This window comes from Mastacembelus armatus, chromosome 15 (genome assembly GCF_900324485.2).
Source record: "Mastacembelus armatus chromosome 15, fMasArm1.2, whole genome shotgun sequence".
Lineage (NCBI taxonomy): Eukaryota > Metazoa > Chordata > Actinopteri > Synbranchiformes > Mastacembelidae > Mastacembelus > Mastacembelus armatus.
The window spans coordinates 10,297,149-10,310,645 of NC_046647.1; the positions used below are offsets into that span (position 1 = coordinate 10,297,149).

Genomic DNA, 13,497 nt, shown 5'->3' on the forward strand with positions numbered 1-13,497 from the left:
ATCATTGAGCTCCACAGGAGGACAGCGGCTTGAATGAAGCAGTTTAGCTTATTTTATTACATCAACGTGTAAATGTTGACACTTAGATCAAAGCCACAACTGCAGAGAGCAAACCGGTGTAGGCTGACAGTGGTTGGTCTCCAGCGCCACAAGGCTCAGCTTTTAGTCCAGGCTTGTTTCTGATTTGTGGAGCTTTCTCTGAGGAGTGCTGTGCTTTGATGACACAAGCTAGTTTAGATTGAAACAGAAACCCTGAACCAGTTAGGAGAAGGAAGAACAGACATAAAAAATGTAACAAAAAGATTTTAAAAACTCCTTCATTAAACTGAACACGGACACACACGGTGCCAAAATTATCCACTCATAGTGTGTTAGTCCACTTTCCTGGGATTGTTTTTAAACATAGACCAACACTGAAGTGTCTTAATGAAAATAAATAAATAAAATGTTGTTTTTAACTACTCATCATCCTGCAGGCATCAGCCCTCATTTCAGTACAAAAGGTTTTCAGTTTGATTATAGTGTCATTTTTTATTTCAGATTTCAGCAAACCTACAGATATATGAGGTCATCACTGTACATACAGCTAAAATCAACAATAAAGTCAACAATCTACACATGAAAATCATAATAATAATAATTAGATCATTAAATTATCATCAAGTACATTACACTCCATATACTCTGTGTTTTATATATAGTTCCTCCACAGTTTAGGCCCATGGTCAATTATCTGAAGCAAGAAGAGACACAAGATTTAGAAAAACAATATATTCTTTATGAAGAAGTAAAAGTAATCCAGGGAAAAAAATCTTACCAATACATGCTTCTGCTGACACACATCTTCAATGGACAAGGGATCAGGTGTTTTAGGGCAGCACACTGCTGCATCCCAAACCAGAGTGTCAGCACAGCACTGGCTGGTAAGAAGAGACCTGCACATGCACAGCAGCAGCTGGCGATCAGTCTTTTGTCTCCAGCAAACACATTAACACAAGGCGCTTTTGAATAAGGGTTTTTATGCACCTGGTTGAGGTCAGTCTGCTCAGCAGTCGGGGACTTGAAGGTTGGTCAGTTTGGACACTTTGTGTCTGTTTCATAGAGCTGAGAGGAAGCTGTTTGGTTTGACTCCTCTGCCCTTGTTTGGAGCCAGTGACTGAAAGCTCCTATGGAAGAAGATTAATGTAAACAAATCTCTCGGTGATAACTAACATCTCAGTTAATGAAACACCATTCACATCCAGACACAAATAGCTACTGTATGCTGGTAATTGCATTCACTGTGACCTGATGCCATGGTGGCTTCCAAAAAAAGACATGTTAAAAACAGATAGTGTGTGACAGCTATGTGTTAGCTTCCATAGAGCTCTGCACTGCTGTGTTGTGTTGTGTTGTGGCTGGTTTGTGTTACTAACCGAATCTTGGATGCCTTGCTCCTCCTGCCAACACACTGAGTCTGTCTTTCTGTCCAGGAGTCTGGACCAGAGTTCGCAGCAAGCAGAGAAAAACAAACCTCACTCAGTTTAAAGAACAGTTGAAAGACTTCTTCAATACACCTCTGATCTCCTGTCTGCTCTTTAGTTCTGAATTAAATCTGAAGTCATAGAAAGGACCTAAATTCTCTATGTCAGTGCATTGTTTTCTTTACGTTTCATCCTGTTTACTGAATTACCAACCTTTGGGAGAAAGCCATATTGCTTAAGCAAAGATTGTGCATTTGTCTCAGTCGGTTCAAGTAAATCTCCGCTTTTCTGCTCTTCTGGGGAATCTCAGGGATAATCTGGGTGGAGAAAATAATAACCATGAGCATTTCCTTCTGCTGTTCAGTGCTGAAAGGCTGTAACTACAAGAGGCAATGTTAATTGCTGACCTACCAATTTAGGGATTTTGCTTTGGAAGTTCCTCATAAAGTTAGGCTATAGAGTTGCAAATGTGGGGACTTTTATTTGTGGGTGGCACATATTACATGCATTTATCATTTCCTTGTGCATTAATCATTGTGTAATTTAAAAAGAGATGCCCCCCACCCTTGCAGATGAGCTGAGGTAAATGTGGGGTAAGAGTCAGAGGTGTCACAGACAGTGTCATTTCCCACAGTCCTAGTGTTCCATTTGGCGCCTTTTACTCCTCCTCCAACACCCACCCAGCACTAAGTGTCACACATGGTCACTTCCTGATGTGGGGCTGCAGCACAGTGAATTAATGTTATGGCTCTATATGGTACTATAGATCTCCCAGCCCATTCTTATTCCCCTTTAAAGGATAAAATGCAGGTGCAGCTCAAACAAACCTAGATAGGATAAGATCATATAAGATAAGATAAGATCTTCTATTAGACAACAAAGCATCATTAAATAACATAGGTGCATATATGCTGTTGACTTTTTCCCTTAAGACAAACACATTTCATGTCTTTATTAGTTTTTTTTTGATGGAATAGCTAGAAGATATGTGGCATAATTGAATTTATAATTAGTGTGATTAAATGGAAAAGGCAGGCTACCTCAGGACTATCACTCAGATAATCAAAAACTAACCAGTTCCTCTGATGTCCCTACTATTCCCACACATGTACTGTGGAGTAGCTGCCTCAAAGCTTGAACCTCAAATGGACACCCTGAGGATGTCAACAAGGGTGAGGTGCCTCTCCAGCAGTGGTGGAGCTGCAATGTCAGTGCAGAGCTGCGGTGAGTGAAGCTCCTAAATGCCTGTTGGCTTTGACCAGTCCAGTCTGACCACTGTTTGCCTTCCCCTGCTCTCCCTCCAGCCGGACTCTTCCTCTGTTTGCTCAGGCCCAATTTGACACAGAGGTGAAACAAAAATGAGTCCTGCATGCTTGTCCATATATGCTCATCTCAGCACCTGAGCATAACCTAATTTCTTTTACCAGCCTCTCTCCTGATCTCTGACATGACTGTAAAAATATGAAAATATACTTCTCACCACTTAGTATTATCTTCTGCCTTCTTTAAATTCTGCAGAATTTCATAATTCAATCAATAAACTTTAATAAGTCCTCTCCGTAGTGATGGGTAATACCCATGTTTTTTTTTTTAAAAAACTACACATTTTACATGATTTGTTATACACATTTTTTAAAAAAAATTAATTTGCTGCCTTACTGAGAGAAGACAGATACAGTTTTTATATGCATTAAATATTAAATATGATTATTAGTGAGCCTTAGAGGTGGAGCTAAGGTCTGTCTGTGAATCAAGCCAAGCTAGCTGTTTCCCCCTGTTTCCAGTCTTTATGCTAAGCTAGGCTAACTGGCTGTTGGTAGCAGCTCACACTGCCCAGTCATGAAAGTGATGACAATCATCTGATCTGACTCTCAGATGGCGAAAGAAAAATAGAAACTGAAACGTGAGGAAGTGAAAAAGAGTGAAAATAAAACATTAAGCCAGTAGTAATACAGCTTTCTGCAAAGTGCATTCTATCGGTGTGGGTTTATGAGTGTTGGTTTGAGGTGGCAATAGGGTGATCACTGCTCCAGGTGTGTTTGCCTCTCACTACCCCTGTTAAAAGAGATTACTGCTCCTGTGGTTTTGACACTAACCTTGGGAAACATTTGCTCAATTTCATCCTTTTCCTGGCTGCCACCGTAGTTCAGCTCCACTGAAGTCACCCCTGAGTGAGACCCTTGCTCTAATAACCTACATACACACACATGAAGGGACAAAAAATGTCGTCTATAAAAATTATACATTAACCCAATATATGAAATCGGTCTCAGTCCTTTACATGTGTATAAAATCATCTTTGTCAACGTCCTTGCTGCTTGTGATGTGTGACCTGCACACAACATGCCAGGTTGTTAATACTGTATATTCCTAATGGTGTGCTACCATCAACACCATTATGCTACCATAATGGTGTGCTACTAGCCATAGTGTGGTGCTGCTCACACCCGATAACACTGCGCACTCGGGTGACAACACACTTTGTCTGCTGGGTGCAAACTAGCTCCAGGGAGGACTCCTGAGTACGGCAGCGTTTACTCACAGGACAGTGCAGCAGCTAACAGATATATACAAACCGTACGGGCTGCGCCGGATGCAGGTGGAGGAATGAGGATGCAGATCTATACATATGTACAACAGTTGTACTGATATATACTGACAGGTGATGTTGTAGAAGGTTGACTATTAAAAACTCTAAATTACTTAGAGTACTGTAGAATAAGAAGCAGCCAGACCAGCTGTCACTTATGTACATTTTCCATCCATCATGGTCATTTTTCTAGTAATATACATGGTATGTTCTGGTCAGTCTACTTTTGCAGATCTGTACTGCATACTTGTGAAATTCAGCATGTTGAAGAGACCATGACCAGATGGCCACACAGATAGCAAATTACTGCCTCAACTGTCCAATAAATCATAGGCGCTAATAATAAACATATAAATAACCACAAAGCAGGACAGATTGGATAAACTGGCTCATTGCCTTAAAAAAGGAGCACTTCATATTTTGGCTTCAGCTCTAATTGCTTTTATTTTGGGTATTTCTCATGGATGTGGGGAATGTGCTTATGGCGCTGTCTCGCCATGTTTGTCTGTGCAGCGGTGAGATTTCACACTGATGGAAGACTTGTCAGCGCGAGCCTTCACTCGCCTTCTTACCAGGCTCCTAATGTCCCAAAGCCAATGTGCTGCTTCATGGTGGCAGCCGTGTGCTAACATCATACATGCCCCTACTAAACAGACTTCAGCTCTAATTAACAGGGAGTGACAGTGACCCACACCGTCCTGTTATACAGTCACAACATATAAACACCATGGATCCTGAAAGTGATATGTGTACAGGTCTGAACCACGTGGACTGGAGATGAACTAAAAACAAAAACACCGGTATAGTGTTATATATGATATATGGAAATTTTTGGGGGAGTTTTGTTAAATACCAGAACAGTCGAAGTGGCATTTAATATAGAAATTTTAATAGTGTAAGTGCTGATTGAAGTATTGAAGTCCTGAAAAAAAATTAAGTGTATAAACTGAATGACTATGTCAGCTCTAAATCACACCATGTGTAGTTAGATTCTTCTAAATGACCGGGATAATATTTGTATAACTAGTGACCACATTACAACTCAAAGTCTAACTGACTCGCTCTCTATCGCTGACACTTTAATACAGGCGTTGTTTGCCTGAAAGCCCATAAAGCTTTACCAGAGAAGCCACTTTCCAAACAGGTCAACATCTGCTTGCAGTGCCGACGTGAAGTGACACCACTGGCCCAATTGCTATATCTCTTTTGTCGTGGACATAATTATGACATTTTCCCCCTGGATGATGTTTGCGAGAGCCAGAGCAGCCGTCTGGGGAGGTGAGTCTCCACAACAGAGGGGTCAGATTGTGTTTGGTCATGTCACTTCTACGTGAGTAATCAGCTCTGTCCTCCAGGAGGGTCCATGCTAAACAAGCCTCCAGTGGAGTCGGTGTTTGTTCTTGAAGGCAGCACAAACAGAGATCCAGAGTACTCACAGTTTTAGCTTAGTACCATCTCTGCAGCTGGGTACCATTCCCCTGCCGGCCCACCACCGGCACCTGCCCTGTCTTTGATACATAAAATCCCACTGCACACTGCAGTTCCTCAGATATGGAGATAATACAAAAAGAAAACAACAACATTTGGCAAACATGTTAATGCCAGATGAATTTCAGTTTGCTCAAATAAAGCTCAAGTCTTATTCTACCACTTTAAAAGTCATGAACTATCCCCTTTTATATGATTGAATGAGCAGAGATTATGATTATTTGAAAAAACTTTGTTGGATTTTTCAGTAACATTATCGTGTATTAGTTTCATAAAGTAATCACTGAAATATATTTTGGAAAAAAGTGATGCATATTGACATTGACCAACATGACTAAAACAAATGTAGAGTTTATGTTGACACAACCTGGAATTGCAAGTGTGATCCCTGTGTCCTCTGTCTTCAGCAGCGCAGGGATGTTTTTCACATGTCCTGTCCTGAGATGACAAATCAGCTGCAGATCTGCTTGCCAGCACTGTCAACATTACATCAAAATATGCACATGGTCACTTCTGTTGTTTCTCCATAACAGATATAAGAACAAGGAAAAGAGACAGTAAAAATGTGCATGGATCTATAACCGAACTCATTTTCCTGACATCCTGCAGACTTCTGCGTAGCTGTGATGGTTGATGGTTATATTTGATACTCCTATAAAAGTCCTCCAAGTCATGGTGGGTTTTCAGACATCCATGTTCTGCTAACTGCTTCTGGAGATCAAAGATCTTAGAAAATAGATCCAGGGGAACAATGCTGTGATTAGCGTCATAGTGAGTGATCTAACATGAATCAGTGACAGAGCTCAGGTGTCACAGTTTAAGTGTAATCTTACTTTCAGTGCTGGGTCAAGACCTACCAGGTAGTAACTGGTTTTGGGGAGAGACGTCAGGTACGAGTCATCGTGCTGCAACTTGGAGAAGGCCAGCTTCTTTTGTTTCTGAGTACAGAAGAAAAGAGGAGGTGGCAGTCAGACAGTCAGAGACAGGGGGCTGTGGGAATGGAGATTTTAAAGTGAGCCTCCTTGTTTCAGGAGCTGGGAAACAGAGCACACAGAACAAATGAGAAGTAAACACACAGCCACAGGAAGCCATTAACTGCTGTAGGGACCAATTAGGCCCCAGCAGGTGTTCTTGCTTTTGCCTGCTTTGGTCCTGCCTCACCTCCATGTCTGTGACAGTGCCTCTCCATCTGAGCTGAGGAAACAGCGGGTAGTTTCATTTGCTCAGCAGTTTGAAGCAAAGGATTCCTACTAGAGGGCCTCTGAAGTCTTTTATTGTGTTCTGTTTGCCCCCCCCCCCAAAAAAAGAAACTCAGCTTTTACAGGAGGGGAAGATAAGACAGGATCTCTTTCACATGTTAGACCCCCTCTCTGAAGCTTATTGCTTTGTTCACACCCAGTCAGAACAGACAGAAGACAGTCAAAACCAAAGTCAATCAGAGCTGCCACAGCAAAAGGTAAAAGAACAACAAAAAAAAAGAAAAGCATTTCAATGGTGTAATTGAATTTATATTAAATTTCAACATTAATTATTCAGTAGTGATAATCTGTTATTTATAGGACACAAATTATTATGGTCTATCTTTTCTTCCATAGAATTAAATAAAAAAGCCATAAATTAAAAGCTGGAATGTTACTTACAAATCATTTAATGTAATTTTTGATTTGACTAAAGCAGGTTTGTACAGTAGTTGCTGCAGAAGTCATGTCCATCAGTGGTGTTTGCCTGTGATACTGCTCACACAGTGTTTAACATAAAGACTGACAGGATGAAGTTGTTAAGTGCAGCTGTAGTGGTGTTAATGATATGCATGTCACTTCAGAGAAAGTGAAGGTGTTGACAAGACAGAGAAGCTTTGACTTTGCATAGTTGTGTATCTGAGCCCAGACACAGTGTTGACAATGGCCAAATCTGGCCCAGAACAGAATATCTGGGCCCCACCCCCAACCAACCAAGCCACTGCCAACAGGCCTCTGGCAAAATAATAAATATTCATTTCATCTCAAAGTTTGTTTGGGATTTTGGTTAATTGGAGATTTGTTAGGAATGTTACAAATTAACACCATTAAAGTACAACATCAGTGAAGTCCTGGATTAATATCTGGTTTTGCCTGTGTCTTGTAGAAGAGAACTAAAGTTTAGAACTTTTATTATTTCATTTCATGCTGTGTTATATCTAAATAATGTTGTGATGAAAAAAAAAGGCAGCATGGTGGCACCAGGGCACGGCTTTGACTTCTGTTGCCTCACAGCAAGAAGGTTCCTGGTTTGAAACCCATCAGGGGCCTTTCTGTGTGGAGTTTGCATGTTCTCCCTGTGCTTGTGTGGGTTTTCTCCAGGTACTCTGGTTTCCTCCCACAGTCCAAAAACATGTATGTCAGGTTGATTGGTGACTCTAAATTGCCCATAGGATTGAGTGTGAGTGTGTGAGGTTGTTTGTCTCTATGTGGCCCTGTGATGGACTGGTGACCTGTCCAGGGTGGACCCCTGCCTTTCACCCAAAGAGAGCTGGGAAAATCTTGAGCAATATGAGGAATAAGCGGGTATAGATAATGGATGGATGAAAAAAAAATCTTATCTTTAAAATTAAACCATTAAATGTGGACGTCAGAGAGGTTGTATGCAAACTCTCAGTTTTGCAAGTTAAGCTTTATAATATTATAAATGATGTACCTGCTTCGTTTCATTCTCTGACTTTGCTCTGGCTGTCTCCTCTCTCTGCTGCAGCAGCAATCTTTGTGAATGGACCTTGTCTTTGAGCAGGGCAGCATAGCGGTTATAGAGAGCGTCTCTGAGACGGTGCATGTTCCTGTAGGCCTCTAGATGGCGCTAGAGAATAAACAAAGACAGTGAAGGCGACAGCATCTTAAAGGAAATTAGCTAAAAGGAAGCAGTGGCTGAGCTCAGGGGCAGAGCATGTTGTTCCTGTATTGAGCACAGACAAAAGTGAAATCATATATTACTATGAGGCATCAATCAAATGCTATGTTCTGTTGCAGTGTTATTATGCCTTGTCTGTGACGATAAGTGTTTTAAAATGTTATAAGATGGGTACAGTATTCATCAACCTGTTCCAGTAGAGCCTTCCTCCGGGCCTTGGCCTCTTGGTCTGGGTCTGGACCACTGTCTTGCATCGCCTTCCTTGACTTCCTCATCCAGGGCAAGGCTTTGACTTCATTCCCTCCCTATTAATAGTAAAAACCCTATTTAGACGCTGTGGGAGTGAACCAGTCAGCTTGCATGGAGATTAAAAAAGAATGCGTTTTTCGTAATCCTTCTCGCCTGCCAAGCGCATCTTCCCACACAACTCCCCTGACACTGTGCTCTTTCAATAGCCAGCAAAAAGAGGGGAAAAAGATACGTAGCAGTAACATGTCCACCTCCTTTCCTACAAATCCCTCCCTTATTTCCAACTCTTAAGCGTGTCTCTAGCAAACAGATTTAGATTATGATCTGCCCTGACTCTATAATGGGAATGAACAGAAGTCACAGAGAAAAGTTTCAGGAACATATTTCGTCTTCTACATCCCATCAAAGACTACAAAAAGTCTAAAGAGAAAAGGAAAATAATAAGATAGATTCTGCAATGCAAAATGTGGAGCATTAGTTGCTCATTAGTTCATTTTTAAAAAATGAAAGAGTTACAGCAACAACGTCAAAGCAGATTAATTACACAGAAAAACATGGAGCTACGTGCCTCCTTTTCTAACCCTCAGATGAAGAATAAATCATGTCTGAGCTTTTATGGGAAGACTGCACTCTCTGATCTAAGTCTTCTCTCTGAGGTCACCCTGCCCCGAAAAATGTCCTGCTCTTAAAAGGCTGCTACTGAATGACCACATTACTAAGGTTTATGGGTAGATTTTGTTCAGGAAGTGTCTGTTTTGTCTTTGGAGATGCAGGATTTATCAGAACTGTTGCCACAGTAATGTCCTGGCAGAGCAGGAGGACCTGAAGTTCTTTGCTCTCACTGCTGTGTGCAAAGTGTCAGTGACGGGCCAAAGGCAGCATCCGTCTGTGCTGCCTGCCACTGTAAATCAGCGGAGGATGATGCAGCTGTCCTGCTGTACTACGTCACTCTGCTAGACAGTAATCATGATACTGCAGTGTGATGGACAGAAGCCTGCGGCAATTTCTTTTTTTACTCTTGATTTAAAAACAGAAGGCTCGATGGCACTGACTGATCAGAGACTGAGTCATTGCAGACTGAAACAGAAAATAAAGACATTAGATGCTGCAGGGGTAAACAGGAACAGTTTTTGGCAGAGGATGAAATATGGAGAGACCTGCAGCATGGGTTGGAGTTAACAGCTCTTTATGAAAAGGACCTTGAAGGGCAGGTTGGAAAAACCGTCTCAACTGTTGCCAGCTCCTGCTATTTTAAAATTCTACTTTTCCTATTCAATACAAGTATTCAAACTACTCCAGTCATAATAATGCAGTTCTCACCCCCAGGACTGTGATGAATAGCCCGGCTTCAGGCCTAAGTCAGACAGCAATGAATATGAGAGGGAGGCACATAAACAAGAGCACAATTGAAATGACACAATAGAGAAGGATTACACAACTTTCAGTCACTGAGCCAGTTGATAATATCGTCACAGGAACCATGGACAACCGGACGGGTCTTGGTACAAACTGTTCTGGCTCAGCCCTAATCTCACCCTGCCACATGTGACAATAAAACCACTTTGTGACACATCCATTCAAGACAAGATGCCTTGTTCTAGGAGCTTTCCAGGAGCTCCTAGAACAATGTTTGCCTTTGGTTCTAGGAGAACAAAATGAAAATCTGTAATTTCACATACAATACCACAAAATACGCTAATCTGAAATACCTTTCGAACTCCAGCAGGTAGTACGCGTACATCTGAAACAGGGGGCAGAGTGCTGGACTGTCTCCACTCAGATCTCATGGCAAATCCACTGCTTAGGTAACCTTTAGAGAAAACTGACACAGACCACTGGGAAAAAACGAAGAATCCGCACCGCTGACAGGAAAACGATTTGCCATCAGATTCCAAAATCATAACAAACGACAGTGTTACATGAAGGTATAAGTGGAAGTAATTATACAAAAACAGCTTACCAGTATTTTTATGTGTGAGCTTTTCAAATGCACACTTATAGCCAAATGTCTCAAACGCCACACTGCTCTGTTCAAGTTGTAATTGAGCAATAAAGTGTACAGCACTGAGTAAAACTCTGGTTACCAAGTTACAGAGAATACAAAAGAGTTCAAGTTTATTGCAGGGAACTGCCACACTATGCAGATATTTCAACTATGTCTGAAACCCAGTGTGCAAAGCTTGCAGGTGATTGTTGTTTCCATCAACGTTTCTCTTGACTGATTTGATGATCAGTACAATAAAGCGTAGGACGCTGAAGTGAAGACAAAAAGAAGCAAAAGCTGTCTGTGGTGTAATTTGTAGATGTTTAGTTTATTGTTCTTTTATCCCCACAGAGAACAGTTTGGTTTGTTTCTAAGCCCTCACTTGGTCCCTGGCCAGCTCTTTCTCCCTGAGCAGTAACACAAAGTCCATTACCACCTGTAGAATAAAAAACATGATCTTTTGTAGCTCAGTGAATACCACAAGTATGGAAAGGGCAGGATGAAGATGTTAATTCAATGTATCGATACCTTTATTTCAAATCATGTATTTTTGTCACTTTGGGTGAAGACATGGACCAGATTCTGATACCAATAATATTTCTCTCTAGTAGCTACATGGATTATTTTTTTTTTAGACAAAACCAGATTGGTGGTAATTTCCTAAAGGGATCATGCACCTGGGCCCTGCAGTACATTGGTCAACCCTGCTTAACACGAAATCTAAGAAGCTTAAAGCACTAATGCCCAAATGCCTTCAGGTAGCTCGAGTGGCAACAAAGAGTCTTTACTGTCTGGGAACTGGCCAAGCATGTTAAAGAAACATAAATGACTGCAAATCAGCTTCATGTAACAGAATTATTTAAGAGGCACAGCACAAATCAGCCTTTAAGTGATTGAAAAGGGTCAGTGACACTTATTTAATGAACAAAAAAAAAACAACCAAAAAACATTTTACTTCAAGTGGCATGATGTCAGCTGAGAAAACGTTTGACAGTACAAATATTTAGCCAATATTAAATACTGTGCATCGCTGATAAATCCCTACAAAGGATATAACCCTCCCATCAGAGGAAAAATAAACAGTACAGTTTGGTTTCAGCAGCAGGCGCGTATAAAGCCATGTTGCTGACACTTTATTGTTCTTCAGCACAAAGGAACCGTTTTGCGTCCCTTTACGCAAATGCCTCTGCCAATCTAGAGGTATCCCACTGGAAAAAACAAAACAAAACATGTGCAAAGGTCGAGAATAGTAAGGTATTAAATTCAGACTTCAACAAAACACTGAACAGGCATTGAACTCGCAAAGCAAAATCCCTGTGCAGAGTAAGAACCCTGTTTGAATTAACCAAGCTGCAGTTGAGCTTTAAAATCGGATTTTCGTTGCGACAAATGTCAAATTTCCTCTTACAGTAATGCAACTGACTCATCTCTTTTGCTTTATTGAATGGGTGTCATTTGTAAAGGCCGTGACATCTCGATTAGGAATTAAATCCTAAACAAATGCACAATGCTTTGGCGGCAAGTGGATAATGTTCTCCTCCCATTTACATATGTTTTCATTTACAGGACTCAAATTTAAGATGTCACTGCAGCAGGCCTGCATTGGGTGCACGCATTTCATAAGTTCATCATCTGTTCCTTCTCGTAAATGAAAGATCCAACGATCAAACGTCAAGTATCAGCAGCCTTTAAGGTGCGGGAGTGCAGAAAGTTTGTCGACTTTTCCCAAAGCAGCAGCGTTTTCGACCCCTTTCAGCCACTCTTTGCATTTCCTTACGACAGTCTCGTCCACGTCTCCGTCCTCTTCTTCATATTCCACATCGTCATATTTGTATTGATCATTTAACAGAGATATTTTAACGATGGCGGTGATATCCTGTTCGGCGCTCTCCACTTTGGCTACAGGAGCGCAGCCCTTGGACGCTCCGTGCGCCTTTTTGGATGGGAAAACTCGTCTGTGCCGAAAGTCCGCGGAGGCGCAACACTTCTGCTGCTTTGCCATCATCTGTTTTTCTAGATTACGTTTTTGGATGACAAGAATGGCTTCAGGGGTGAGACTGAGAGTAAACTGAATCTCCTTCTTTCCTTCGTCTTTGCTCTGGAGCTGTCTGGCGGAATCCATGGAGCTGGAGCGCCGGACTCCTTCTGATGAGTCCTGAGGTTTGGGAACCGTCAACCAGGAACACTTTCCCTGAGTCTCCTGATCGGCACCCGGCTTCTGAGTTGGGCTTTTACTCTTATCTCGCTGTGGTTTTCGCCCCAAATTCCTTATATTCGCCGACGTCCAGGAATTGGACAGCTTTTCTGACACCCCTTTCTCTCCGCCGGATTTGCTGGTGTGCTCAGTGTGAGGAGGCACTCCGTTGGCTTTCTTCTTCCCGAATAGGTCCCTGCCAGGAGATGAAATCCGCTGATGGAGGTTGATAGGCGGAAAAGGCATTTTTGTGTCTGGAAGTGATCAGGATATAAAAACGTGCAAGTGTTCAAAGTGCAGATGAGGAAGCCCTGCGCAAACAGAGGAGCGGCGCTCTGCGGGCATTATCCGACAGAGGTGGAGGGAGGATGTGGTGCACCTGTTGTCTGCACTGACTGGAGTTCAGTGAGTGCACGCGCACAGCCTGGCTGCTTTATGGTGGTGCTGGCAGGAAGGCGTGGTCAGGAGACGCACCAAACAAAGCCACGACAAAACGGTGGTGATGTCATTTCATAATTTCCAAACACTTCCTCAGGCGATGAGCCACGTCCACTTCATATACCCTCCATCTTTTCTCACAGCGCCGCTCCGCTGTTTCCCACTGAACCGGCTGATGCACATAAACTACTCAAAACATGTTTAACTGCTG

At 42.0% G+C, this 13,497-nt stretch overlaps 2 protein-coding genes across 3 annotated transcripts; both read right to left on the reverse strand.

The window, feature by feature from the left end:
* Positions 1-3,459: 3,459 nt before the first annotated feature.
* On the reverse strand, positions 3,460-10,865 carry LOC113132209 (uncharacterized). 2 transcript variants are annotated; one of them, XM_026310170.1, is made up of 7 exons: positions 10,380-10,865; positions 8,610-8,726; positions 8,215-8,370; positions 6,399-6,479; positions 6,129-6,267; positions 5,909-6,017; positions 3,460-3,656 (listed from the first exon to the last, which is right to left on the reverse strand). In XM_026310170.1, exons 1-7 carry the CDS (start codon positions 10,569-10,571, stop codon positions 3,485-3,487), a joined length of 966 nt encoding a protein of 321 aa, XP_026165955.1. In that variant the 5' UTR covers positions 10,572-10,865; the 3' UTR covers positions 3,460-3,484. The 2 variants fall into 2 exon arrangements, with proteins under 2 accessions (XP_026165955.1, XP_026165954.1); XM_026310169.1 differs by lacking the exon at positions 3,460-3,656 and having other exon boundaries at positions 5,604-6,017.
* Positions 10,866-10,963: 98 nt separating this feature from the next.
* Positions 10,964-13,497, reverse strand: prr18 (proline rich 18). Its single transcript, XM_026310171.1, has one exon. It carries the CDS (start codon positions 13,092-13,094, stop codon positions 12,333-12,335), a length of 762 nt encoding a protein of 253 aa, XP_026165956.1. The 5' UTR covers positions 13,095-13,497; the 3' UTR covers positions 10,964-12,332.

What these genes read in the sequence shown, in the direction of transcription:
- LOC113132209 (XM_026310169.1), bottom strand. Translation starts at nt 10,571, where the DNA reads ATGATTTTGGAATCTGATGGCAAATCGTTTTCCTGTCAGCGGTGCGGA. An exon ending in GGAAGGCTCTACTGGAACAG is followed by an intron (nt 8,371 to 8,609) that starts GTTGATGAATAC and finishes TTTATTCTCTAG; the next exon opens with CGCCATCTAGAGGCCTACAG. An exon ending in GCAGGATGTCAGGAAAATGA is followed by an intron (nt 6,018 to 6,128) that starts GTTCGGTTATAG and finishes TAATGTTGACAG; the next exon opens with TGCTGGCAAGCAGATCTGCA.
- prr18 (XM_026310171.1), bottom strand. Translation starts at nt 13,094, where the DNA reads ATGCCTTTTCCGCCTATCAACCTCCATCAGCGGATTTCATCTCCTGGC.